Source organism: Haliotis rubra, unplaced genomic scaffold, assembly GCF_003918875.1.
Source record: "Haliotis rubra isolate DU_JTF1 unplaced genomic scaffold, ASM391887v1 Scf633, whole genome shotgun sequence".
Classification (NCBI taxonomy): Eukaryota; Metazoa; Mollusca; class Gastropoda; order Lepetellida; family Haliotidae; genus Haliotis; species Haliotis rubra.
In genome coordinates, this window is record NW_025767339.1 from 391,246 (window position 1) to 418,511 (window position 27,266).

The window sequence follows — 27,266 nt, forward strand, 5'->3', positions numbered from 1 at the left end:
TTTGCATTAGTGAAAATAAGTAAAACGTGCCTTTGATATTGTTAATAAGTGTTGAGGAACGCCTAAAGTTATCTGTGTTGACATTTTCGCTTGCAAAGTAACATTTTTCCAGTTTCTGTTTATACATAGCAATATCAATCTCCAAAACGCAGCAATATTCAAACAGTATTTGCACCAATTTCACGTCTAAAATGATTCTATACGGCATAAAGAGAGCCTAGAATGCATGATATGATACACAAGAACGAGAAATATGCCACGATTAACAGTTGAAGAGATAGAAAGAGCCATTGAGATGGTGCAGATGGGGTCGACGTGCAATGCTGCTGCCAACGCCCTCTGATGCCACCGTATCACGGTTATAAGACTTATTCATCGCTACAGACAGATTGGGGTCACCGTAGACAGACCAGTTTGAAACTTAACAAAAGCATCAACACTTACTGGTTTACTTGTATCCTAAGTACCGTCTCCCAATCGTTCTCGGTGTCACAGGTTTGGTACCTGTCAGTATGTTTACAGTCACTGGGAGAGTCACTGTTGCCAGGACCACAGGTCCTCTGACACTCAAGGTAATGCAGATAGGAAGCAATGTACGCATAGGGAGCAATGTCTGCATATTCTCAGGAAAATTCTATGGTTCGACAAGGCAGTGCTCCCGTGGAGAAGCCAATTCGACTGCTGGTAAAGGGGACAGGGACCCTTATCTGATGATGAGCTTAACCAGTCTGACGGTACCCAAATCCTCTCTGCTGCATGTATCATTTAAATCTGAAACAAAACCCCCAAAACTAATATTATAATAATTTGCCATTTAATAAAAAAACCCATTGGCTACTGTGCCTGGAGTATTTTATCTGCACACTTATTACAATTTGTATCTTAGAAACATCCATTCAACTGGGGTCAAGACAGGGTTAAAACATATATGATGTCACATTATCAAACCTACTTTTCGTACACAGAAATAGACAATGTCTTAAATTGCACGACTTGCTCACACATGCACACATACACATGGTTGTACTTTTCAATGTTTTCTATACCATTTGATACTTGACAGAAGCATCATTGATGGGATATTACATCACTGACGCGATCTCTGAAATATGAGATGAGAAATCTTTACACGTTGACAGTATAGAGTGAAACATCAATCAACCTCCACAATGTGACCACATAGTTTGGTTTATATAACAGGTGTATCATCATAAGTTAGGATTCCGGCTGCCACGTTGACACAGAGTTACAGGACGCTGGTGGAAAACATGAAGGTCTCAGTTGTTCTACTGACTGCCATCACCTTTCTAGCATGTATGCATTCGTGTTGTGGAGTTACGGGTGGTCAACAGAAAGTAAGCGGCTTGGAAGAGGGCACTAAAGGGAATACGGAGCCTGATAACCTTCCTGGTCAAGAAACGAATGTGAGCGTGCGCAAAGCAGTACTCAGAAAATCGTTAAATGTAACAAGCAGCAGAAACTTCCAAAGAACAACAGAAAAGAGACCATCAACGGGCAAAGGTCATGCAACAGGAAAGATACCAGGGAAGAGCAAAGGTTCTGCAACAGGACCATGGCAAGGCAAAGGTTCTGCAACAGGACCATGGCAAGGCAAAGGTTCTGCAACAGGACCAGGGCAAGGCAAAGGTTCTGCAACAGGACAGAGACGAGGGCAGAGCAAAGGTTCTGCAACAGGGCCAGGGCAAGGCAAAGGTTCTGCAACAGGACCAGGGCAAGGCAAAGGTTCTGCAACAGGACCAGGGCAAGGCAAAGGTTCTGCAACAGGACAGAGACGAGGGCAGAGCAAAGGTTCTGCAACAGGGCCAGGGCAAGGCAAAGGTTCTGCAACAGGACCAGGGCAAGGCAAAGGTTCTGCAACAGGACAGAGACGAGGGCAGAGCAAAGGTTCTGCAACAGGGCCAGGGCAAGGCAAAGGTTCTGCAACAGGGCCAGGGCAAGGTAAAGGTTCTGTAACAGGACAGAGACGAGGGCAGGGCAAAGGTTCTGCAACAGGACCAGGGCAGGGCAAATGTTCTGCAACAGGACAGAGACGAGGGCAGAGCAAAGGTTCTGCAACAGGGCCAGGGCAAGGCAAAGGTTCTGCAACCAGAGAGAGACGAGAGCAGAGCAAAGGTTCTGTAACAGGAAAGAGACCAGGGCGGGGCAAAGGTTCTGTAAAAGGAGAGAGACGAGGGCAGAGCAAAGGTTCTGTAACAGGAGAGAGACCAGGGCAGGGCAAAGGTTCTGTAACAGGAGAGAGACGAGGGCAGAGCAAAGGTTCTGCAAGAGGAAAGAGACGAGGGCAGGGCAAAGGTTCTGCAAAAGGAGAGAGACGAGGGCAGAGCAAAGGGTCTGCAACACGAAAGAGACCAGGGCAGAGCAAAGCTTCTGCAACAGGACAGAGACGAGGGCAGAGCAAAGGTTCTGCAACAGGACCAGGGCAGGGCAAAGGTTCTGTAACAGGACAGAGACGAGGGCAGGGCAAAGGTTCTGCAACAGGACCAGGGCAGGGCAAAGGTTCTGCAACAGGACAGAGACGAGGGCAGAGCAAAGGTTCTGCAACAGGACCAGGGCAAGGCAAAGGTTCTGCAACAGGACAGAGACGAGGGCAGAGCAAAGGTTCTGCAACAGGGCCAGGGCAAGGCAAAGGTTCTGCAACAGGACAGAGGTGAGGGCAGGGCAAAGGTTCTGCAACAGGACCAGGGCAGGGCAAAGGTTCTGCAACAGGACCATGGCGAGGGCAGAGCAAAGGTTCTGCAACAGGACCACAGCAAGGCAAAGGTTCTGCAGACAGGGCAGGGCAAAGGTTCTGCAACAGGACCATGGCAAGGCAAAGGTTCTGCAACAGGACCAGGGCAAGGCAAAGGTTCTGCAACAGGAAAGAGACGAGGGCAGGGCAAAGGTTCTGTAAAAGGAGAGAGACGAGGGCAGAGCAAAGGTTCTGTAACAGGAGAGAGACCAGGGCAGGGCAAAGGTTCTGTAACAGGAGAGAGACGAGGGCAGAGCAAAGGTTCTGCAAGAGGAAAGAGACCAGGGCAGAGCAAAGCTTCTGTAACAGGAAAGACACCATCAACGGACAAAGGTCCTGTAACAGGAAAGGGGCCACCAAAGAGTAAACGTCCTGCAACAGGAAAGACAGCATCAAAGGCGAACTTCCTGCAACAAGAACTAGACGAGGTTGGATGGCAGCTGGATTTAAACGACGCCAGCCACAGGAACAAAAGCGTCAACCAAAAGGAGTAAGTTCTTAACCTTTTATTAGTCTTACAATTGATCTCTTAACAACATGCCGCTTTTACAGACTTCACAAATCTTTGTCATATCCTCCTATTTGAAACGATGTTATGAACGGCGTTTAACTGCACCTGTATCCACCCAACTTCCAAGTTGGAAGAACACATGTCATTCCATAAGCATTTCGTAATTTCTTAAATGTTGATGATTGCCAGTTAAAAATTCTTTTCCAGCTTGGTAAAAGTGAAGAGCGGCACACATGGTTTCGGCGGGTGGATCCAAATGTCATATTCGAGGAGTCAGCTAAGTTCAACGAAGCCACGGAATTCATCACGCTAACCATAAATAACTATAATTTGAGAATGTCTGACGTCACAAACGTATTTTCTGCTTACGATTTTCAAACCGTACGTGTTTCCACTTATTTTCCGAGATACCCAATATCCACTATCAGATCGCATCCCATATTATATCCATATATTACCAAACATTCCTTTCAATGTGTTATTGCTTATAAATAGAAAGGACCCACAATGAGAAATGCAGTAAACGATCTCCTTTTGACGTCGTGATTCTGCACAAATTGTATCAAGGTATCCTCCGCTTTTCTCCAGTTGACGTGGGATTCTAGGTTTGAATGTAACATGTGTTTGGTAATTCCAGGGGATGGCTGCGGCTGGAGTTAGGATAAATAGATCTAAAGCATGTGTGGTGTTCAACATCTCTTCATCAGACTTCAAGCAAGCGGTTGAATCTATATCTAGCAGAGATGTAAGTACATATATATGCAAAGCAAATTTTCATAATATGAGAACAGAGGCTATGCCCTTGTACTTGACCCCAGAACAAATGTATCAGTACTTTCAACCGTGAAAGATATTCATACCATCAAATGTGCATGATATTTATACCATCATTTGTGTGGTGTGGGGTCTTGTGCATAGAGCCCAGCTCACAAATCAGGTGAAGTTAAGCAACGTTGGTAACGGAGAATCCTTGGGTGGATGACCGTGTTTGCCAGCTTGATTCCTGAGAATTTCTAGGACTTCTGTCCTGCCCCACAACAAAGCATTTATGTGGTCTCACCTTAGGCAAGCAGAAAATGGTACCCTGAGGTATAAGTCGTGTGTCTACACTACACGCCAAAAGAAACGTTACCCTCCTACCTTTATGAATTACTGAAAAACTATCAAAGGTATGTTAGAAGGTATTAGTTTACAAGAAAGCTTAACAGAACAGCTTTATGCAAATCACGAAAACAAAATCTCAAATGCATTCATATTTGGGTAAAATGCATCCTTTCAGATGAGTTAAATTGTCCTATTTTTGTCCATGCCGAAATAAACCAACAATAGTGATTTAGATGTCCAAAAGAAAGGTTTAAATATAATTCTGCTTTGAGACAAAGATAAACCATTTAAAGTCACAATTTTTCATGTATTAAAACAAGAAACAACTGTTGTAGAGTGTGTAAAATTGTAAAATAATAATTCCTATGACTTCAGTCTTTTAAAACATTTTCTGCTGATTTGCATTAGTGAAAACAAGTAAAACGTGTCTTTGGAATTGTGAAAAGTATTTTGGAACATCTAAAATTATCTTTGTTAACATTTTTGCTTGCAAAGTAACATTTTCCAGTTTCTGTGTACATATAGCAATATCAATCTCCAAAACGTAGCAATATTCAAGCGGTATTTGCTTCCATTTCACATGTGGAATGATGCTGTAGGGTATGAAGAGAGCCTGGAATACATGATATGATACACAAGACGAGAAATATGCCAGGATTAACAGCTGAAGAGAGAGAAAGAGTCACGTTGGGATGGTGCAGATGAGGTCGACGTACAATGCTGTTGCCAACGCCCTCTGCTGCCACCGTATCACGGTTATGAGACTTATTCAGGGCCTCAGTCAGACTGGGGTCACCGTAGACAGACCAAGAAGTGGACGTCCACGCATCACAACGCCAGCTGAAGATAGGTACCTCCGTCTCTGAGGCAGGAGGGTAACTTTTCTTTTGGCGTATAGTGTATTAACCTCAGAGGGTATCCGGGCAATAATGCCTATCATGTTGTATGCGTTTATATCGTATCAGCGGTATATAAGTGGCCAAATACTAACAACTGTACATGATGTCCATACCATCCAGTGTGTATGATGTCCATACCATCAACTGTGCATGATGTCCATACCATCAACTGTACATGATGTCCATACCATCAACTGTACATGATGTCCATACCATCAACTGTACATGATGTCCATACCATCAACTGTGCATGATGTCCATACCATCAACTGTGCATGATGTCCATGACATCAACTGCACATGATATCCATACCATCAACTGTACATGATGTCCATACCATCAACTGTGCATGATGTCCATACCATCAACTGTACATGATGTCCATACCATCAACTGTGCATGATGTCCATACCATCAACTGTGCATGATGTCCATACCATCAACTGCACATGATATCTATACCATCAACTGTGCATGATGTCCATACCATCAACTGTACATGATGTCCATACCATCAACTGTGCAGGATGTCCATACCATCAACTGTGCATGATGTCCATACCATCAACTGTGCATGATATCCATACCATCAACTGTGCATGATGTCCATACCATCAATTGTGCATGATGTCCATACCATCAACTGTACATGATGTCCATACCATCAACTGTACATGATGTCCATACCATCCACTGTACATGATGTCCATACCATCAAGTATGCATGATATCCATACCATCAACTGTACATGATGTCCATACCATCAACTGTGCATGATGTCCATATCATCAACTGTGCATGATGCCCATACCATCAACTGTACATGATGTCCATACCATCAACTGTGCATGATGTCCATACATCATCATGATGTACCATCATGATGTCCATACCATCAACTCCATACATGATGTCCATACCATCAACTGTGCATGATGTCCATACCATCAACTGTGCATGATGTCCATACCATCAACTGTACATGATGTCCATACCATCAACTGTGCATGATGTCCATACCATCAAGTATTAATGATGTCCACACCATCAACTGTACATGATGTCCATACCATCAACTGTACATGATGTCCATACCATCAAGTATGCATGATGTCCATACCATCAACTGTGCAGGATGTCTATACCATCAACTGTACATGATGTCCATACCATCAAGTATGCATGATGTCTATACCATCAACTGTACATGATGTCCATACCATCAACTGTGCATGATGTTCATACCATCAACTGCACATGATGTCCATACCATCAACTGTACATGATGTCCATACCACCAAGTTTGCATGATGTCCATACCATCAACTGTGCATGATGTCCATACCATCAAGTATGCATGATGTCCATACCATCAAGTATGCATGATGTCCTTACCATCAAGTATGCATGATGTCCATACCATCAACTGTGCATGATGTCCATACCATCAACTGTGCACGATGTCCATACCATCGACTGTGCGTGGTATCCATACCATCAACATGTGCTCGAAGTGTGACATTTCTTTAGAAAGACATAACATATTTACAATAATACATTGACTGTTCCGTTTTGATGATAGAGGCTATTACAATAAAAGTTGAATACTTGAACCTGGAATCATTACGTAGAGGCACATGCAACAATCTAACCTGGAAAGCTGAGAACCATTTTGTAAAGAGACGTGTTTATTGTTTTCGTGATTGTCCACAGATTGCCATTGTTTATTGTTTTAGGAGTCAAACTACGTAAGAACCCCAGATAATGCCGACAAATACATAATGAAGTCAGATGATAAGATGACAGTTCATGAAATGATTGCTTTCGAACTGACCTCACCTGCCCTCTACCGGCACTGCAAACAGAACGAGGGACGACGCAACGAGTACCCTGTCATAATCGACGCTACGACAAAATTGGAAACTGGTGAGAAATATCATAATGTTTTGAAAAAATCTTCCAGAATTGAAAATAATGAGCTTTGCTATTTTGATTTATTTATTTCATCACATTCGGCACCGGGTGTTCTTTGTAAAGGCGGTAGACAAATAAGACAATATGCATTGTTGTAATATTGGAAACAACAGCTCTGTAAGAACACACGTACAAAATATATAGAAACATAGAACTGTTACAGAAAACCTCAGGTCAGCAAAACCAGAACTTTTCTAAGCAAACTATGTCCAGTGATGCTGTCAACATGTATCACAGGTCATGACAACTGGAATTCACAGATCTGTTATGCAGACCTCAGTTTTACCTGCACCCGGGGCTACTTGTATGCTAGTCTGATCCCACAGGCTACCTGTAGGGACGTATGCTAGTCTGATCCCATAGGGCTACCTGTAGGGACGTATGCTAGTCTGATCCCACGGGGCTACCTGTAGGGACGTATGCTAGTCTGATCCCACGGGGCTACCTGTAGGGACGTATGCAAGTCTGATCCCACGGGGCTACCTGTAGGGACGTATGCTAGTCTGATCCCACGGGGCTACCTGTAGGGACGTATGCTAGTCTCATCCCACGGGGCTACCTGTAGGGACGTATGCTAGTCTGATCCCATAGGGCTACCTGTAGGGACGTATGCTAGTCTGATCCCATAGGGCTACCTGTAGGGACGTATTATGATGCTAGTCTGATCCAATGGCATCACCTCTATGGCCGTATGCTAATCTAATCCCATAGGGCTATCTGTAGGAGCATATGCTAGTCTGATCCCACGGGGCTACCTGTAGGGACGTATGCTAGTCTGATCCCATAGGGCTACCTGTAGGGACGTATGCTAGTCTGATCCCACGGGGCTACCTGTAGGGGCATATGCTAGTCTGATCCCACGGGGCTACCTGTAGGGACGTATGCTAATCTGATCCCACGGGGCTACCTGTAGGGACGTATGCTAGTCTGATCCCACGGGGCTACCTGTAGGGACATATGCTAGTCTGATCCCACGGGGCTACCTGTAGGGACGTATGCTAGTCTGATCCCACGGGGCTACCTGTTGGAACGTATGCTAGTCTGATCCCACAGGGCTACCTGTAGGAACGTATGCTAGTCTGATCCCATAGGGCTACCTGTAGGGACGTATGCTAATCTGATCCCACGGGACTACCTATAGGGACGTATGCTAGTCTGATCCCACGGGGCTACCTGTAGGGGCATATGCTAGTCTGATCCCACGGGGCTACCTGTAGGGACGTATGCTGGTCTGACCCCACAGGGCTACCTGTAGGGACGTATGTTAGTCTGATCCAATGGCATCACCTGTAGGGACGTATGCTAATCTGATCCCACGGGACTACCTATAGGGACGTATGCTAGTCTGATCCCACGGGGCTACCTGTAGGGGCATATGCTAGTCTGATCCCACGGGGCTACCTGTAGGGACGTATGCTGGTCTGACCCCACGGGGCTACCTGTAGGGACGTATGTTAGTCTGATCCAATGGCATCACCTGTAGGGAGGTATGCTAGTCTGATCCCAAGGGTCCCTGTAGGAACGTATGCTAGTCTGATCCCACGGATCCCTGTAGGGACGTATGCTTGTGTGAACCCATGAGACTACTTGTAGGGACGTATGCTAGTCTGATGTGTTATTACCTTCTACATCCTTCCCTCCCCATCTCACTTTCTCTCTCTCCCTCCAGGTCTCTGTCTCTATATATGTCTATCTCTCTCGCTCTCTGCTTCTCTGTATGTTAGTCTGATCCCACGTGAACACCTGTACGGACGTGTGCTAGTCTGAACCAACGTAAACACCTGTACGGACGTGTGATAGTCTGAACCAACGTGAACACCTGTACGGACGTGTGCTAGTCTGAACCAACGTAAACACCTGTACGGACATGTGCTAGTCTGAACCAACGTGAACACCTGTACGGACGTGTGCTAGTCTGAACCAACGTGAACACCTGTGCGGATATGTGCTAGTCTGAACCCACGGGGTCACATGTATGGACGTATGCTAGTCTGAACCAATGGCATCACCTGTAGGGACGTATGTTAGTCAGATCCCACGTGAACATCTGTATGGACGTATGCTTTCCTGATCCCATAGGGATACCTGTAGTGACGTATGTTAGTCAGATCCCACGGGAACACCTGTAGGGACGTATTTGTGTGAATCCATGGCGCTACTTGTCATCACCCTCTACATCCTTCCCTCCCCATCTCTCTTTCTCTCTCTCCCTCTGTCTCTCTCTATCTGTCTATCTCTCTTCCTCTCTGTGTCTCTCTATCTGTCTATCTCTCTCCCTCTCTGTGTTTCTCTCTATCTGTCTATCTCTCTCCCTCTCTGTGTCTCTCTCTCTATCTATCTATTTATTTCCCTCTCTGTGTCTCTCTATCTGTCTCTCTATCTCTATCTGTGCCTCTCTCTATCTGTCTATCTCTCTCTCCTCTCTCTCCTAATGGGGTCCAAATAGGTGGCATGGGCGTTGAGGTAACCTAATGGTTAAACGTTCGCTGGTCACGAACAACACCCCAGGTCGATTTCCAGGGCTCAATGCGTGAAGCCTATTTCTGGTGACCCCCGCTCCGACCACCCACTCACTCCATATCTAAATATGTTTTTAAATGTGATGATTTATGTTTTGAAGGTGCGGACGTTACAAACCTGTACGCTGTGACGTTTATGTCCATCAACAACAAAGTGACAGTCTATCTGAAGCCCACACTGTCGGTCTAATCAGTCAGAGCACTCTTCTATACACTGAGAGAGAAACTAAAATACCCTTAAAACAATCTGTTAAAGGTGTAAGGGTTTAACTCACTGGACAATTATTACATATTGAATGAGACCTGTACAATTTCATTCATGAATAAATTCTGATTCCTGCATATGAGTCAATTTATTTTGATACTCGACCCTGCTCAGAAACGTTGACATTGGTATACATGTGGTATGAATTTGTTTCGAAGCTGCATTAACTGGAGCTATTGCCCAGCCCAAGTTTGGCATTTCAGTGACATGGGAAATAGTGAAATCTGCTTCCGTTAATGCAACTCCCCTACAGCACGGGATCGATCTGGCCTAACGTTGACGTCCATGAATATGGGGCGGGTGGTTATCAAAAATGGGTGCGGTTATCAAAATGATGCACAACAATTTGATCAAGAATGTCCGCAGTCTAGCGCTGGTCAGTGAGATATCCCCGTACAGTCAGTGACCAGCGTCATCTTACAATCATGGGAGGCACATCATAACACACCATCACACACCATAACTGCGCCCCCACCACTAGTAGTTGCTTCAAACAAGTGCTAGTGACGTAGTTCACGCCTAACGTAACGGACCAGATTGCAGTCTTACGCTGGAGTGGTCATCCCGGGTTGCACACTGGCCTTGGTCAACCCTTGGTCCTTGACGCCTGTTTGTAAACGGACCGCCTCCGTGGTGTATTGGTTAGAGCGTCCGCCCGGGTTCGATCCCCGACCGCGTCATACCAAAAGACGTTAAAATATGGTACTTGTTGGTCCCTGCCTGGCGCTCGGCATTAATGGTACAAAAAAGGACTGGTCGGCTCGGTGTCAGTATAATGTGTCTGAGTGGGGTATTCATGCTTCACTGTGGCATGGTATCTCAGTGGGCTAGCACTATAAAGCCAGGTTCAGTCTGGGCTAGTACAAGCAGCCGCACATATCCATACACACGCATGCACGTCGTCATATGAGCGAAATATTCTCAAGCACGACGTTATACCCAATTTCACCTTACCTCACCTATTTGTAAGCATCGGTCTACTGATGACAGGGTGGTAGAAACCAAGCTGACGCCTGATGGCCGTGAATGGGTGAGTGAGTGATTTTACTTTTACGCCGCCTTTAGCAATATTCCAGCAATATCACGGCGGGGGACACCAACAATGGGCCTCACACACTGCACCCATGTGAGGAATCGAACCCGGGTCTTCAGCGTGACGAGCGAACGCTTTAACCACTAGGCTACCACCACCGACCATGGCCTTGAATGGCATACCAGTTACATGCATACCCACCATCTGCCATTCCAGTCCCACTGAACGTCTTCTACAAGCCATGTTAATTGTTCGTGTATGGATGAATCGGATGGTATATTCACAAGTTTTTCACAGTTACATGGCAAGTCAGAGATACTGCTTTTCAAGACATGAGTCATCCTCGATAATCTCCAGGGTATACGTTACGATTACTCTCCACTATACCCTGGATGCATCCACGGCTTGGCCCGATGATTTTATTACCTCCCTTGGCTGGCTCCACATTCTCACAGTATCCAATCAGCTAAGCCGCCGTTACACGAGCTTGCCAGTGTCGACAGCTTGCCAGTGTCAACAAAGTTAGCGGTCGCAGTCGCGAAAGTTTGTTCGCAGTACCACTCAGATTTTTGGGGAAACAATACAGACAAATTGACAGATCTGAAACTTTCAAAAAATATATTAAAAGAACTCCTTCCACATCTTTCAGAGTACCCTCTGCATCAATTGTGTTGCCAAGTTTAAACGGTTAGATAATTTAAGAAGCGAAAGTGAGTTGTGATTGGTTCGCTCAACTTCCCAGCGTAGACTCCTGACTGGATAAAAAGCTAGCCAAGGGAGGTCATAAAATCATCGGACCAAGCCGTGGATGCATCCAGGGTATAGTGGAGAGTGATCATATCGAGGATGGGCATGAGTGGGTAGCATGCTTCACATGCATGTGGGCAGCGTTTTGACAAACTGAACCTTGTTTGTTTTTTCATTTCCTGAAATGTGCTGCTGAACAATGGCATCATTGAAGGAAAACCAAGTTTTATGGATAGTCAACTTCTTTATTGCAATGAGTGCGACGTTTCGTAGTATATACTAACACCGTTATCAAGCAAGTGATACGCTGTATCGATCACTTGTTTGATAACGGTGTTAATACTTGGTTTCCTTCATCTATACAACTTCTAAAATGCCTCTCAAGGAACTCAATGGCATCATTGACATACCATCATCGATACCTGTATCACAAAGAATAAATGTATAACGGGGTGCTCAATTGTGTCATGTCCGTATTTATCTCTTGACCTATCAGAAGGATTTATCCCTAATTGTATATATTCTATTCACAACTATAGTATTAGGTATAATTTCTCTATTAGTATCAGAACCCTTTAGCCCTATACGAATCAGGACCTTTTATCCAAAATGGTATCAGAACCCTTTAAGCCTATAGCATCAGAAGCCTGTATCCCCCATAGTATAAGAAGCCTTTATCCCCCATAGTATAAGAAGCCTTTATCCCAAATAGTATCAGAACCATCTTTCCTCAATATTATCGAACCCTTTATCCCCAATAGCATCAGAAGCCTTTATCCCCCATAGTATAAGAAGACTTTATCCCCCATAGCATAAGAAGCCTTTATCCCCAATAGTATCAGAACCCTTTATCTCCAATAGCATCAGAACCCTTTATCTCCAAAAGTATCAGAACCTTTTATCCCCAATAGTATCAGAACCCTTTATCTCTAATAGTATCAGAACTCTTTATCTCCAAAAGTATCAGAACCTTTTATCCCCAATAGTATCAGAACCCTTTATCTCCAATAGAACCAGACCCGTTTATCCCCAATAGTATCAAAACGGGCCCTTTATCTCCAATAGGATCAAAACCCTTTATCCCCAATAGAATCAGACCCGTTTATCCCCAATAGTATCAGAACGGGCCCTCTATCTCCAATAGGATCAGAACCCTTTATCCCCAATAGTATCAGAACCCTTTATCTCCAATAGTATCAGAACCCTTTATCTCCAAAAGTATCAGAACCCTTTATCTCCAATAGTATCAGAACCCTTTATCTCCAATAGGGTCAGAACCCTTTATCCCCAATAGTATCAGAACCCTTTATCTCCAATAGTATCAGCACTCTTTATCTCCAAAAGTATCAGAACCTTTTATCCCCAATAGTATCAGAACCCTTTATCTCCAATAGAACCAGACCCGTTTATCCCCAATAGTATCAGAACGGGCCCTTTATCTCCAATAGGATCAAAACCCTTTATCCCCAATAGTATCAGAACCTTTTATCCCCAATAGTATCAGAACCCTTTATCTCCAATAGAATCAGACCCGTTTATCCCCAATAGTATCAGAACGGGCCCTTTATCTCCAATAGGATCAGAACCCTTTATCCCCAATAGTATCAGAACCCTTTATCTCCAATAGTATCAGAACCCTTTATCTTCAAAAGTATCAGAACCCTTTATCCCCAATAGTATCAGAACCATTTATCTCCAATAGAATCAGACCCCTTTATCCCCAATAGTATCAGAACGGGCCCTTTATCTCCAATAGGATCAGAACCCTTTATTTCAAATGGTATCAGAACTCTTTATCTCCAAAAGTATCAGAAACATTTATCCCCAATAGTATCAGAACCCTTTGTCGACAATAGAATCAGAACCCTTTATCGACAATAGTATCATAAATATTTATCCCAAACAGTATCAGAAACCTTCATCCCCAAAAGTTTCAGAACCCATTAACCCCAGAAGTAGTAGACTCCTTTATCCCCAATAGTATCAGAACCTTACATCTCCAGTGACATCATATATCTTCATTCCCAACAGTATCAGACACATTTATTCCCAATGGTATCGTATTGTATGTTACGCCTCAACATGTCGCCAAATCTCTCGCTCCCAGAAGTGCCCACACAACATTCTTGCAAGCCTCATCATGGCGACTGCTTCGACCGCCACATCATCAAAAACTTTGTCAGCACATTTGTCACTTTAATGGGGTGGATATTGTTCCAGAATGTCTCTTTACACAACTGGCAGGTGTTGTCCGTCAAGTGATCACCCTGCAATAATTATATCCCAGGTATATGGTTACATTTTATACCAACACCAGATAGTTCAAATACACGGTAGACTCCGATAATAAACATGCTGATGTTTGTAACCTCGAAAAATGATCTTGTCAATAGCTGTAGTTGTTTAAAGGGACACTGATCTGGAACAATGGTTAAGGGGTGAAGGAACGTGCATTCCATGTGTAAAAACATGTACAACCTGAAACAATACATGATTCATTAAGTACAACGCCATACTATATACAAGTAACGATAACTAATCTCTTATCATTACGAAACCAAGAATATAATCAAATAGCTCAAGCTAAGATAATACTTGCATTCGCATATACGGTATCCCTTCTCTCATTCATAAATTCAATCAATCAAACGTCTATGCAACCATTCACTCATAGGGAAACTAGAAACACTTTAATGAATTAAGTTATTTTGACACTTGCACACTGAATTCTATCAGTTGGTATTCACTAAAACCTGACTGGTTTATTATTATCATTAGGTGCAGCTGCACCTAATCTGTGGAACAGTCTTCCCCTGACATGAGAAACATTCAAGATGTTGCCACTTTCCAGAAACATATCAAGACATGTATGTTCACCACAGTTGTGTTTGAATAGACTCCAGTCAATGTAGAACTCCAGAAGCGCTTTTGAGCAGTGATCACTGGATACACGCGCTATATAAATCCAAAGTAATTATTAAAGGCACAGTGTCACACCACATACATAATACATTTCTCTCGACAATTCTATCAGCCCTCAGGGAAGATACCATATTATTTATTTAAAAAATTACTTATTTAGATTACAATATTAAACCAAAACGTTCGAGTGAATTAATGCAACGTTGCATTCAATCGACTTTTGCTCCCTCTGCCGACCGAACATTATTTCAAGCGAACTCCATAGAGTTATGTCCCTAGACCTTGGAGCGCTCTTTATAAATATCCTATAAGGCAACTTATGATTGAGACCAGTTCGGCAAAAACCGACAACACCACGTGCGACAATTTCTGATGTACGGATCAATCGTTTACATTCCATATATGGCAAGTGCTATCTGTTTGGAAGCTGTTCGTCTCGAAGTTTCAAATATCGATTTCAGGCAAGTCGTACGGGATAACAAGTCTTTTATTGCATCGATAGGAAGCTAAAGTGAGTGCATGAGCCCCAATATTTAAAATATAGCTCCAAATATTCTCGAAAATGTGTGACATTGTGCCTTTAAATATTAACAATTAGTAACTTAAACCTGCAGTAAATTAAACCTGTATATTAACCCACTAATTACTGTTTATATGTTCACAAGTTTTTATTGACACACAAATATTAGAATACTGCATTAAAGGTATACATACTCATTAACTGATATAGCAGCTTAACCTGACCTGGAAGGTATCCTAATGATTCTAAACAGGACAAATTAAATGTCTTACTGAGTTAATGTCAAGTGCAGATTTGAATTAGGAAAGAGGGCAAAAGTTCGAATCATTTAATCAGATTTGATTAAATCAGGGCACATGATAATGCGATGAGTCTCGGTAACTGGGGACCCTACCTGACCACCCCATTCGTAACTACTCGCCTCTTTCCGTGACCTACAAGAAGACTCGTAACCCTATCGTACGCCATTTTTGCCAATCAAATCGCGCGTAGTAAAACGCATTTCGAAGCATAGAAATGGCGGCACCGTTGAAGTTTAAAACTTCGCTAAACTATGCAAAGCACAATTTAAACATAAACTTTGAGCTAAAGGACCAAAAACTTTAAACACTGAAACATATTTACATAGGGGGATGCCTGTATTACTGTTTTGCCCACGGGATATAGGATATTCAAGGAGCCATGTTTGGAAATCCAGAGTTATCTTTCCTTGGTAATAGTGCGAGACTATTTTCATCTCCATGCCCGTTTGCGCTTAGACAGGGCCCAGTCGTAAACAAGGCCACGAGAGGGGTACGAGACGCCATCCGGCTTGCCGGAATGACACGAGTAGTTACGAATGCTGACCACCCTTAATTAAACTAGAACGATACTGACTATAGCTAATAATAGACGAGCATAGTTAGTTTCAAAATGACCAGACCTGTTGCTAGAAAAAACAAACCATTATTACACACACGAAATGATATACCTCTAACACTGAAAGTAACTGTCAATCTTTAACTGTCCATATAATTGTTAAGTGACTTAAAACTAATATGTACATGACTGTAAAAATACAATATAATGTGTTTGGAGTTCTCTAACTTGTCACATAACTATACTCCTACAATAATAATGTGTCCCCACATAACCTCCCCACACCCCTCTCAATTGAAAAAAATGAAGGGGGTGACAACCATTATTGGCAGGAGTATAGTTCAGTTTTTTTATGTATACGGTTCTTTAATAAAATGATTGAATTAGGTAAATTCATTAATTGAGCACCAAGTGAGTGCCGACAAATAAACAGGTGTAGGTTTATACCACCAAACATGGATGGCAACAAGGGAGTAGTAATAGCTGTATTGTATGCGGTTTGGTTGCCTGAAAAACTGAAAAGGTCGCTGCTATACAAAAAGAACTTAGTTAAGCATCCCCTGACATATCTCACGATTGAATGAGCCCCGATCTTAACCCTATGGAGCATATCTGGGACATGATTTGGTCGTCGTGTGCAACAAGGGGATCCTCATGTACAGAACCTGGCCCAATTGGAGGCTGCTTTACACGAGGAATGGCGTAGATTTCCCCTTCAGAGGATCAGGAGGCTGACAGGAGAAGCGTGCTGGCTGTCATACAGTCACATGGAGGTTACACTCGGTATTGACCTTACTCGTGTAAGACACGCAAAATGTCATTTTGAATGTTCACGTTCACCAATAAATTAAACATTAAACAGTGGGTGCATAATTAAGTTCTTTGTGTATATATTTTGGGAATACAAACGGAACTTCATTTTTGCATACACAATAAGTTGCATGAATAATATGCATTTTGTGTGTACTAAAGTTAATAATTACATATAAACTTATAAATTACTTAAGTGGAATTGTAAATTACAACCAGGGAAAAATTGGGGTGATGTAGTTTACTGCTTTAATAGATTTAATACACAGAAATGAGATCCAAATCAATTTCAGTCATCTGACCATGCACTAAACACAAGACCAAAAAGGTTTACACTGCTGGGATAATGTAGTGCTGAGACACCGGCATCTGGTGGACATCAGCCGTCTCTTTGTCTGCTTATTTAGACTGAAGACATTAATTAAAACACGCGCTTTAGTCTGCGTATACACATTGTCTTCCACGCTGAATACCCGACGGCAAATCGCATCATCGCAATTAATGAGAGAGCGCTTTTAGTTTTACGCCGCTTTTAGCAATATTCCATCAATATCACGACGAGGGACACCTAAATGGGCTTCACACATTGCTCCCATGTGGGGAATCGAACCCGGGTGTTCGGCGTGACGAGCGAACTCTCTATCTACTAGGCTACCCCACCACCCCTCCACGGCTACTAGGGGCGGTGGGGTAGCCTAGTGGTTAAAGCGTTGGGCTCGTCACGCCGAAGACCCGGGTTCGAATCCCCACATCGGTACAATGTGTGAAGCCCATTTCTGGTGTCCCCCGCCGCGAAGTTGCTGGAATATTGCTAAAAGTGGCGTAAAACCAAACTCAGTCAGTCAGTCAGTCCACGGCTACTAATCAGTTTTTGTTGATTTGACGCCATAGATCAGTGCCCCTTTAACGTGTATTTGTGTGGCGTAGGGCACTGGATACTTACATTATATCCAAGTGGCGTGAATGGTGGGTGCTAGGATTGGGAGAGACCCTTTTCACCTGGTGTTTTATCGGATGATGTTCACAGCTATTGTGTCCTTTACACAAAATGGAAATCTATTACAGAGGATAGTCAAAACTGGCAATTCTCCTCTCCTGACATTTGATAAAATAATTATAAGTTCATTTTGCATTTATAATAAGCTTTGTAAAACATATCCGAGCTGACCAAAATAATCATTAAACAAAACATGAGATCATGTGGCTTACGTGAAACATTTGATCTCGTATCACTGAATAGTTCCATAAAGGATTCTAATGAAGTTTTATAATGATATCACTACAGGAGATGTAGTTTCATGGAGACACAGACTGAACATCAATATGTTTACGTCCTTGATCATGGCAACTGTGTACCACATGTTTAGAAGGTCATGTAGTATTTAAGAGATACACCGCATTGTGTTAACTAAAAACTAGTTGCTTATTATAATAGATTGGACGTTTGAGACATGACGGCTACTCTCATTCTGCTGTGTCTGCTGATTCTTCCAGCATGTCTACTTCAATATGTTGGTGCGGAACAGAGAGTAAGTAATAGATGAGTATGAAAGAGTGAGTGAGTGAGTGAGTTTAGTTTTACGCCGCACTCAGCAATATTCAAGCTATTTGTCGGCGGTCTGTAAATAATCGGGTCTGGACCAGACAATCCAGTGATCAGTAGCATGAACATAGAACTACGCAATTGGGATACAATGACATGTGTCAACCAAGTCAGCGAGCCTGATCACCCGATCCCGTTAGTCGCCTCTTACGACAAGCATGGGTTACTGAAGACCAATTCTAACTTGGATCTTCACAGATCTCATAAATAAATAAGTAAACAATATTCTCGGGTTTTATTAACAGCAATACGTTTTATCTATGGTTCTGTTTTGTGTACACCAAACTCAGACTCCTGTATTTTTTGTAATACGTAAATATTGATCAGTTAAATTTTCCATTTACTGCAAACTGCAGGGATTCTTTCATATGCTACACGTTGTCATAAATAAAAGAATTAACATTCGGTGTATTCTCACGTTCTTATTTTCAGAGTGAGTGAGTGGTTGGACATTATGAACTTTTGCATTTTACAACTTTTGGCATTTCAGTTTAGAGTTTTTTTGTTCATATATCGAATATTTCAAACACAGTCTTGCGACTTTTGTTTAAGAAATGGTTTGTCAAGATTCAACACATAAAGCCTTAGTGGAGTTTTCAAAAAGTGTTTGGGTAGACACTTGACGAATCAGTGAGAAAAGGATCTTGAAGTAATTCCTCATTTCGACTTAAATATCTTGTTCTTTCCAAATGAACAATCGAAGTACCTTCGAATATTACTCGAATATTCGAGTACACAAATAATTTTTACAGAAATACCCTTTAATTGTATATTTTCAGTAAATCTATATATGTGTTGATATCGACCAAGCAAATACACCAATATCACCAGAACCAAATTCATACTGCGTTTTATCAAAGTTTGCTTCTAATAATGTTTGAAAGAAACTCAGTCAACCCTATAAGGCCTTGATTTCTTTGTTTATTATTTCAAACTTAATATCATACAGAAAGACTTTTTAGTGACACCTCCCGGGATTCATTCTCAGGAATCACTGTCTCTGTATACTACTCACATTCTGTTAGTTAGCTATGAGCATAATTGAAGTTTGATTTAAATATTAATGTATGTAAAATAGTTTAAATTATTTAGCATGCATAATTATAAACTGAAATGCAGACTGCCCCCCAAATACATGGTCAGAACCAGTCATTTTCACATATAATGCTTAACACCCCTTTAAATTCAGTTATCTAAATAATTCCGAATTTTTTCCGAATTTCATAGGAAATGCATCTGTTCCTGTAAGTTGACTGGTTATTCTTTGTGTTACTGATCCTATGTTCCATCCGTTTATGTCTTCCATCAGATTCATCTTGATGTCGAGCGTCGTCGATGGACACGCACAGTCGATGACGTTACCACAGCCAGAGAGTCGGCGAGGTTCAGTAGAGACAATGAATACATTCAGTTATTTTCATTGATAAGAAGGCCCAAGAAAGTTCACATTCACTCCGCATTTTCAGTTTACGACTATAAAGACGTAAGACATTTATATTTTTAAGGTCTTTAATTATACACATCATTCTCTGTACCATGTAACTCTGAATAGCAAACATTACAAATGATTTCTACACACTGACGGGCCATCTTTTCCAATAGGGCCTATAAGACGGGGCCCAGCTTACTTCCGGTACCAGATTTCCGGTGACAAGCGTGTATTCAAGAACCGGTTCTGGTTCCAAATTGCGCGACCGCCAAATATGACTTTTGGCTGGGCTGTGACTTTTGGCTTGGCTGTCACAGCTGTTGACAGTAGTAATAGTTATCATATTTGGCGATGGTTAGATCGGAATTGTGTTATTCCTGCAAGGATTATCGGTTCCTTACTAACAACCGTGAGACCATTCGAAAAGGTATGAAACGTTGTTTGTCACCGGAAGTACTAAAGCCTCGCGAATTGCCATGCTTACTTTCGGGTCCTATTCATCTTCCCTTTACTAACAAACTTGATGCGCTGACCAGGACGGTCCAAAGTTAAACCGACAGCGCACAATGCGATCGGTAAGTGTTACTATTACCCTTACAAACTATCAGTAACGTCCACACTGGCGGGGCGGTTGAGTAGCTAGTGGTTAAAGCGTTCGCTCGTCACGCCGAAGTCCCGGGTTTGATTCTCCATATGGGTACCATGTGTGAAGTGAGTGAGTGAGTTGAGTTTTACGCCACTATTAGCAATATTCCAGCAATATCACGGCGGGGACACCAGAAATGGGCTTCACACATTGTACCCATGTAGGGAATCGAACCCGGGTCTTCGAGCTAACGCTTTAACCACTAGACCGCCTCCGTGGTGTAGTGGTTAGAGCGTCCGCCCGGAGAGCGGAAGGTCGCGGGTTCGATCCCCGACCGCGTCATACCAAAAGACGTTAAAATATGGTACTTGTTGGTCCCTGCCTGGCGTTCGGCATTAATGGGTACAAAAAGGACTGGTGGGCTCGGAGTCAGTATACTGTGTCTGAGTGGGGTATTCATGCTTCACTGCGGCATGGTATCTCAGTGGGCTAGCACTATAAAACCAGCTTAAGTCTGGGCTAGAACAAGCAGCCGCACATACACATACACACGCATGTACGTCGTCATATGAGCGAAATATTCTCAAGCACGACGTTAAACCCAATTTCCCCTCACCTCACCTTTAACCACTAGGCTATCGCCCCTTTAGTCAAGTGATTAACGTGTGAAAGTTGCATCAGTTCGGGGTTTACTTCCACGCCGTGATGTAACTGGTTTACTGTACACAGTGATGTCAAACCCAAATCATTCCGTAACCTTGACCATCACACAGACGTGCATGGTCCAAAGTCAAGCAAGAAGTGGGTGTATTGCATATGATATTTCAAAAAGAGAATTATTGCACTCCGAAACACAAAGATTGCCCATTATATACAGAAAACATACTGTTATGCAACTATACGACATGTACATGTCAAAATTGTATTGTTTAATATCTGTTTGATAGGACAGACACAGGAATCCATTCTTGTAACGGGATCGGGTTGTCAGACGTGCTGTGTTGGTAGACGCATGTCATGATATCCCTGATATGTAGGTCGATACTCATGGTGTCCACCCAGTGTGCGAATAACCACTGGCCCGCTACCCCGTGGCTGGTAAAAATCCAATCGGGCCAGTAAATCTCCACAGTCATTGGCCCGACTGGCTATAGTGACTTTTCATGGGGTCATTTTGTAAATATGTCACTCTCTCTGACTTGTTAAGTTATAATACACATTTAAATCATGCAAGATTATGGCCTGATAAATATGTTTATCATATTAATGATGAAACCCGTATCATGCCGACAATATCTCATTCTCATCTATTTTAAAAATCTTTTGCTTAGTTTCTACATTCAAAGTTTGGGATATTTCGTGAATTATTTTGTGAGCTAGTAACTTTCAGGCATAAATCCTGCCCGTGTAGCACAATTGGGAAACTATTTCGCACACTGTGTCCACCACTTGATTGCTTGGTTCAGAATCATTTATATAAAGACCGTCGTAACACGGCTTGAATAATGTTGAGTGTGGCCGAAAAACTCGTACTAGATGTAAAATACATCATTAACAGTTTAGTTGGTTTGTTTGTTGTTTAACGTTGCACTCAGCAATATTCCAGCTATATGGCGACGGTCTGTAAATAATCGAGTCTGGACCAGACAATCAAGTGACCAACAACATGAGCATTGTTCTACGCAATTGGGATACGATGACATGTGTCAACCAAGTCAGCAAGCCTGACCACCCGATCCCGTTAGTCGCCTCTTACGACAAGCATGGGTTACTGAAGACCAATACAAACTCGGATGTTCACGGGTTCAGTAACAGTTTAACACCATTAACGTTTGTTATTCCAGGAACTGGCTGCGGCTCGACTTAGGTTAAACCACACCCATGTCTGCGTGGTGTTTCCGGTCACGAACTTCACAGCAGCAATCAACACAATCTGGAATAGAAATGTAAATGTTTATATTTGAATTAGTAATAACACAATCATTAAAATCACCTGGTGTCTTTAACATTTTAACATATACTACCAAATAAAAGTTTAGACTCACCTGAAGCACTCACTATGTTATACGTATATATATGGTTACCTCGAAGATGAATTTCTCCACTAACTTGGGGTATTGGTTGTAATACGCCAATACTGAACTCATGACAATAATCTTTTCAACGTTACGAATTTGTTTTACAATACATTAGTTCATGTGTAAACAATACCTGCAAACTGAATGGAATATTTTGCAAAATCAAGTTTAGAACAAGTGACTGAATTAAGTGGCTACATTTACACTAGTGAGTCTAAAATTTTGATGGGTAGTATATTAAAAGTCACAGATCTGATATCGCAACAAGCTTCATGCAGTTATTAAAGATTTATATTTGCAGAATAGTTGCCTTTAAATGTTTCTGTGTTTGAACCAAACATTCATTCTGATTTTGCATGTGACAACATCTAGAAATTAACACGCAACAATCAAGGATATACACTAAACGCCAAAAGAAACGTTACCCTCTTCCTTAATAACAGAGGTACCTATCTTCAGATGGCGTTGTGATGCGTGGACGTCCACTTCTTGGTCTGTCTACGGTGACCCCAGTCTGTCTGAAGCCCTAAATAAGTCTTATAACCGTGATACGGTGGCATCAGAGGGCGTTGGCAACGTCATTGTACGAGGGGTGTCCCAAAAGTAGTGGGCCTCACCTTGAAAATGATACAAATGCAGCTGTTTTTATGTTTTATTTTTTTACACATTATCTGTCAACCTCAAGCAAATTGTTTTTGCCATGTTCCAGCATCACGATCCCCATTTTGTTTGACTCTTTATCTTGGTACCCCAAAAAACCGCAAAATCTGCAATAAATGCATCACAAACTTCAGGAAACAAAATATGCAAGAAACATTTTGTGTGTTTGAGGTAGGGAGAAGACCTCTAGAATCAAATGTAGATATTAAAGTGCATAAAAATGCAATTTGAAACTACAATCGCTTGTTAAAGTGACACCCCCCATGATGTTTACTGAAAGAGCTTGTTTTGGAGACACTACCCAACCCCTTTCAGATGACGTAATCATAAGGACATTATTTATTCTAATGTCTTCACTTATTCCAAAATGATGCCAAGGGTTCAAACTAAATACTGAAAGGTCACACAAGTGTCAGCTTTCAATATATTGTAAACTGTGCCAGCTTGAATATCTGGACACAATGTTTTTGAAAGATTAAAATGGGGGTGTCCTTTAAAAACAGCCCCGTCTAAATGTAAATAAAGCAATCAAAATCTTTGAATGTTGATTATGACGGGAAGTCATCAAATACTGTACTAAACATATTTTATATGATATTATCTGAGGGCATACCATTATCAAAGAGGTACAAAATGACAGATCGTTTTTCACTTCTGCAATTTTTAAAGAAATATTATACCCCAATGTGCTGTGATGACTAATATCTCGTTAACCACATTACCCACATATGTGAAATTTTGGATATGGCTTTGCTAATAATTCCTTCAAAATAAAATGGAAGCTTTTCTAACATTGGAGATCGAGAATATAGTTAGGCCCACTACTTTTGGGACACCCTCGTATGTCGACCTCATCTGCAACATCCAAATGGCTCTTTCTCTCGCTTCGGCTATTAATCGTGGCATATTTCTCGTACTTGTGTATCATATCGTGTATTCTAGGTTCTCTTCATACCGAGTAGAACCATTCTATATGTGAAATGGAAGCAAATATTGCTTGAATATTGCTACGTTTTGGCGATTGATATTGCTATGTGTAAACAGAAAATGGAAAAATGTTACTTGCAAGCAAAAATGTTAACAAAGATAATGTTAGATGTTCCTAAACATTTTTTCACAACATCGAAGACACGTTTTACTTGTTTTCACAAATGCAAATCAACAGAAAATGTTTTAAAAGACTGAAATCATAGGAATGATTATTTTACAATTTTACACTCTCTGCAACAGTTGTTTCTTGTTTTAATAGTTGAAAAATGGTGAATTTTAATGGTTTATCTTTGTCCCAAAGCAGATTTTATTTCAGCTTTTCTTTTAAACATCTAAATCATTATTGTTTGTTGATGTTTGCATGGTCGAAAATAGGACAATTTAAATCTTCTGAATTACGATGCATTTCACCTAAATATGAATGCATTTGAGAATTTGTTTTTCGTGATTTGCATAAAGCTGTGTTGTTAAGCTTTCTTGTAAACTAATACCTTCTAACATATCTTTGATGGTTTCTAAGTAATTCATAAAGATAGGAGGGTACCGTTTCTTATGGCGTTTAGTGTATATTAAAATCCTTTTCATGTGACGAGAATTAATAATATATAAGCATAACTTACATGCATTTCCTTTATCGTCGAATTAAGCACAAAACAATGCGCAGTGGTTCATTGATGTGAGTGTCTTACCTAATCAACACAAGTTTTGTATATTCTTGTAAAGTCATACATAAAAGTAGATATGTCATTATTTGGGTGTGCCTCTGCTGGAAATCTTTCCAGATGGATGAAAACGTGGAAACACCAGACGATGACGTCAAGTACATTATGAAAACTGATAGTAAGATGACAGATGCTGAACTGGAATCTTTCAAGTCAAAGTCACCAATCCTCTATCAGATCTGCCAAGGAAGACGGAAGACCCGGATTGCCATCATAGATGAGACAGAGACAGTGACTGGTAAGAAGAAGAAAAGGAAAATTTGCAACCACGACAGGTTACTCAGGGTCAGATCAGGAAAATAAAATACGACTCAATTGTTAAGATATAACATGGGCAACGGATCTGTTTTCTTAATTCCAGGGGCGGTTGGGAAGCCTAGTGGTTAAAGCGCTAGCTCGTCACGCTGAAGACCCGGGTTCGATTCCCCACAATGTGTGAGGCCAATTTCTGGTGTCCCCCGCCGTGATATTGCTGGAATATTGCTAAAAGCGGTGTAAAACCATACTCACTCACTCTTGATTCCAACCAACTGACCCTCTTTCTGGCTGTGTATCTCAGTGTATCTTTCTAGGATTTGAATGTTAATCTGTTCCCATAATCCTGTTTATTCATCCCTGGAGCTCAAGGTAAGAACTGACCTTCAGCAACCCACGTCTATCGTAAGAGATGACTTACGAAATTACGACTTACGAAGCTGGTGAGGCTCAGAGAGTTCGTTAATGTACGTGTCGTATCCAATTGCGCATCCATGTCGTATCCAAGCTCCTGATGTGCATCTCAATATGGTTGGTTTGTTGTTCAACGCCGCACTCAGCAACAGACCAGCGATATGGCGGCGGTCTGTAAATAATCGAGTCTGGACCAGACAATCTAGTTGTCAGCATCATGAACATCGAACTGCGCAATCGGGATACGATGACATGTGTCAACCAAGTCAGCGAGCATGACCATTCGATCCCGTTAGTCGCCTCTTACGACGAGCATGTGTTGCTGAAGATCAGTTCTAACCCGGATCCTCACGGGTAGTGCGTCTCAGGTCTGTGTACTACACTCGATTATTTACAGAATGCTGTCATAAAGGTGGAACATTGATGGGTGTGACGTTAAACAACAAACAAACTATGTTTAGTCTACTGGATGGATCACTTTGCTCCCCTGTCTCGATACTCTGATATTGGGTTCCATGAAGATTACTCATCATCCTGAATTCACCACCCGTTTCTCCCTCTTGTGATTACATACCTAAATGTTTACATATGGTTCTATATTTGGCAGATGAGGACGTTTCACAGCTCAAGAATGTGACGTTTTTGTCCATCTACGGGAAGGTGTCTCTCTACCTCAAGCCGACACTGTCACTTTAATCCAAAGAAAGAATATTGATTTCCTACATTACTCAGCAATCCAACTGAAGCAAAGTGTCTGTCATTGTATAACGTTGAGTTATCAATAAATAATATTCTTTATGATTATAGTTGTTATATACGGTTGGATGTATTCCAAGTTCTTGATGTATTCGCCATTTACAGTCCGTTTGATTTCATTTGAGACCGATGAACTGCTCACTAACACAAAATCTAATAATTGCAACCAAGCCATAGTTTGCACAGTCACGTGAAATTGACAGACCAACTCGGCTAATTTGTCTCATAATTTTGGACACCCGAATAAAAATTGTTTAATTTCCTTATGGAAATACCACGTAAAAAGATGACATTACTGCAGGAAAAATGTTCCAGGGTGTTTGAGAGGCATTTAGAAGTCGGAGCACTAAGGACGGACTAAGATCGATGGACAACTTTATTACAGTGAACTATGTTTCGGTCCAGGTTCAGTTGCTTGGTAAGTGTTAGAACCTACCCCAAAACGTCCCTCTCACTGCAATAAAGTTGTTCAGCCATATATGGTTATCCTTCCTCACTGACGCACATCGTAGTCGGCGATGTTCACGGTTAAGCCAAGTCATCGAAGATACGAAGTAAAACAATTAACAAAACCCCATCATTTAAGTTTTCAAAGCCCTTGCTCCGCATCTGTGACCGGATGGCTGCCGTGTCATGCTGTTAGGGCTTCTGAAATTCATAACTGAACTCTTCAGTGTCTGTCTGACCTTGTCAGGAGCAAGGACGTTCAGGTTACATGGATAAAATGTTTTCCATACAATTCTATAGTAACGTTAATTGTTTTTATTTAAAATAAGTACACTGTCAGATTTAAAATGCAAAATAAAAATAATTGTGAGTTTCGTGACGTTATAAGAAGATTAAGATGGAGATTGCATTCG

General features: G+C 41.8%; 2 protein-coding genes and 1 long non-coding RNA gene across 3 annotated transcripts; 2 read left to right on the forward strand and 1 right to left on the reverse strand.

Annotated features, from left to right (window-relative positions):
* Positions 1 to 1,268: 1,268 nt before the first annotated feature.
* Positions 1,269 to 10,100, forward strand: LOC124256638 (hyphally regulated cell wall protein 1-like). Its single transcript, XM_046690614.1, has 4 exons — positions 1,269 to 1,809; positions 2,170 to 2,313; positions 2,867 to 3,239; positions 9,860 to 10,100. The coding sequence occupies exons 1-4, from the start codon at positions 1,269 to 1,271 to the stop codon at positions 10,026 to 10,028; spliced, it is 1,227 nt and encodes a 408-aa protein (XP_046546570.1). The 3' UTR covers positions 10,029 to 10,100.
* Positions 10,101 to 10,717: 617 nt separating this feature from the next.
* Positions 10,718 to 22,640, reverse strand: LOC124256655. Its single transcript, XR_006893027.1, has 3 exons — positions 22,547 to 22,640; positions 16,344 to 16,347; positions 10,718 to 10,728 (listed from the first exon to the last, which is right to left on the reverse strand). It is a non-coding gene; the product is annotated as an uncharacterized LOC124256655 (long non-coding RNA).
* LOC124256654 lies at positions 18,345 to 26,448 on the forward strand. Its single transcript, XM_046690629.1, has 5 exons — positions 18,345 to 18,442; positions 19,826 to 19,999; positions 22,376 to 22,477; positions 25,042 to 25,219; positions 26,258 to 26,448. Exons 1-5 carry the CDS (start codon positions 18,365 to 18,367, stop codon positions 26,344 to 26,346), a joined length of 621 nt encoding a protein of 206 aa, XP_046546585.1. The 5' UTR covers positions 18,345 to 18,364; the 3' UTR covers positions 26,347 to 26,448.
* Positions 26,449 to 27,266: the final 818 nt, after the last annotated feature.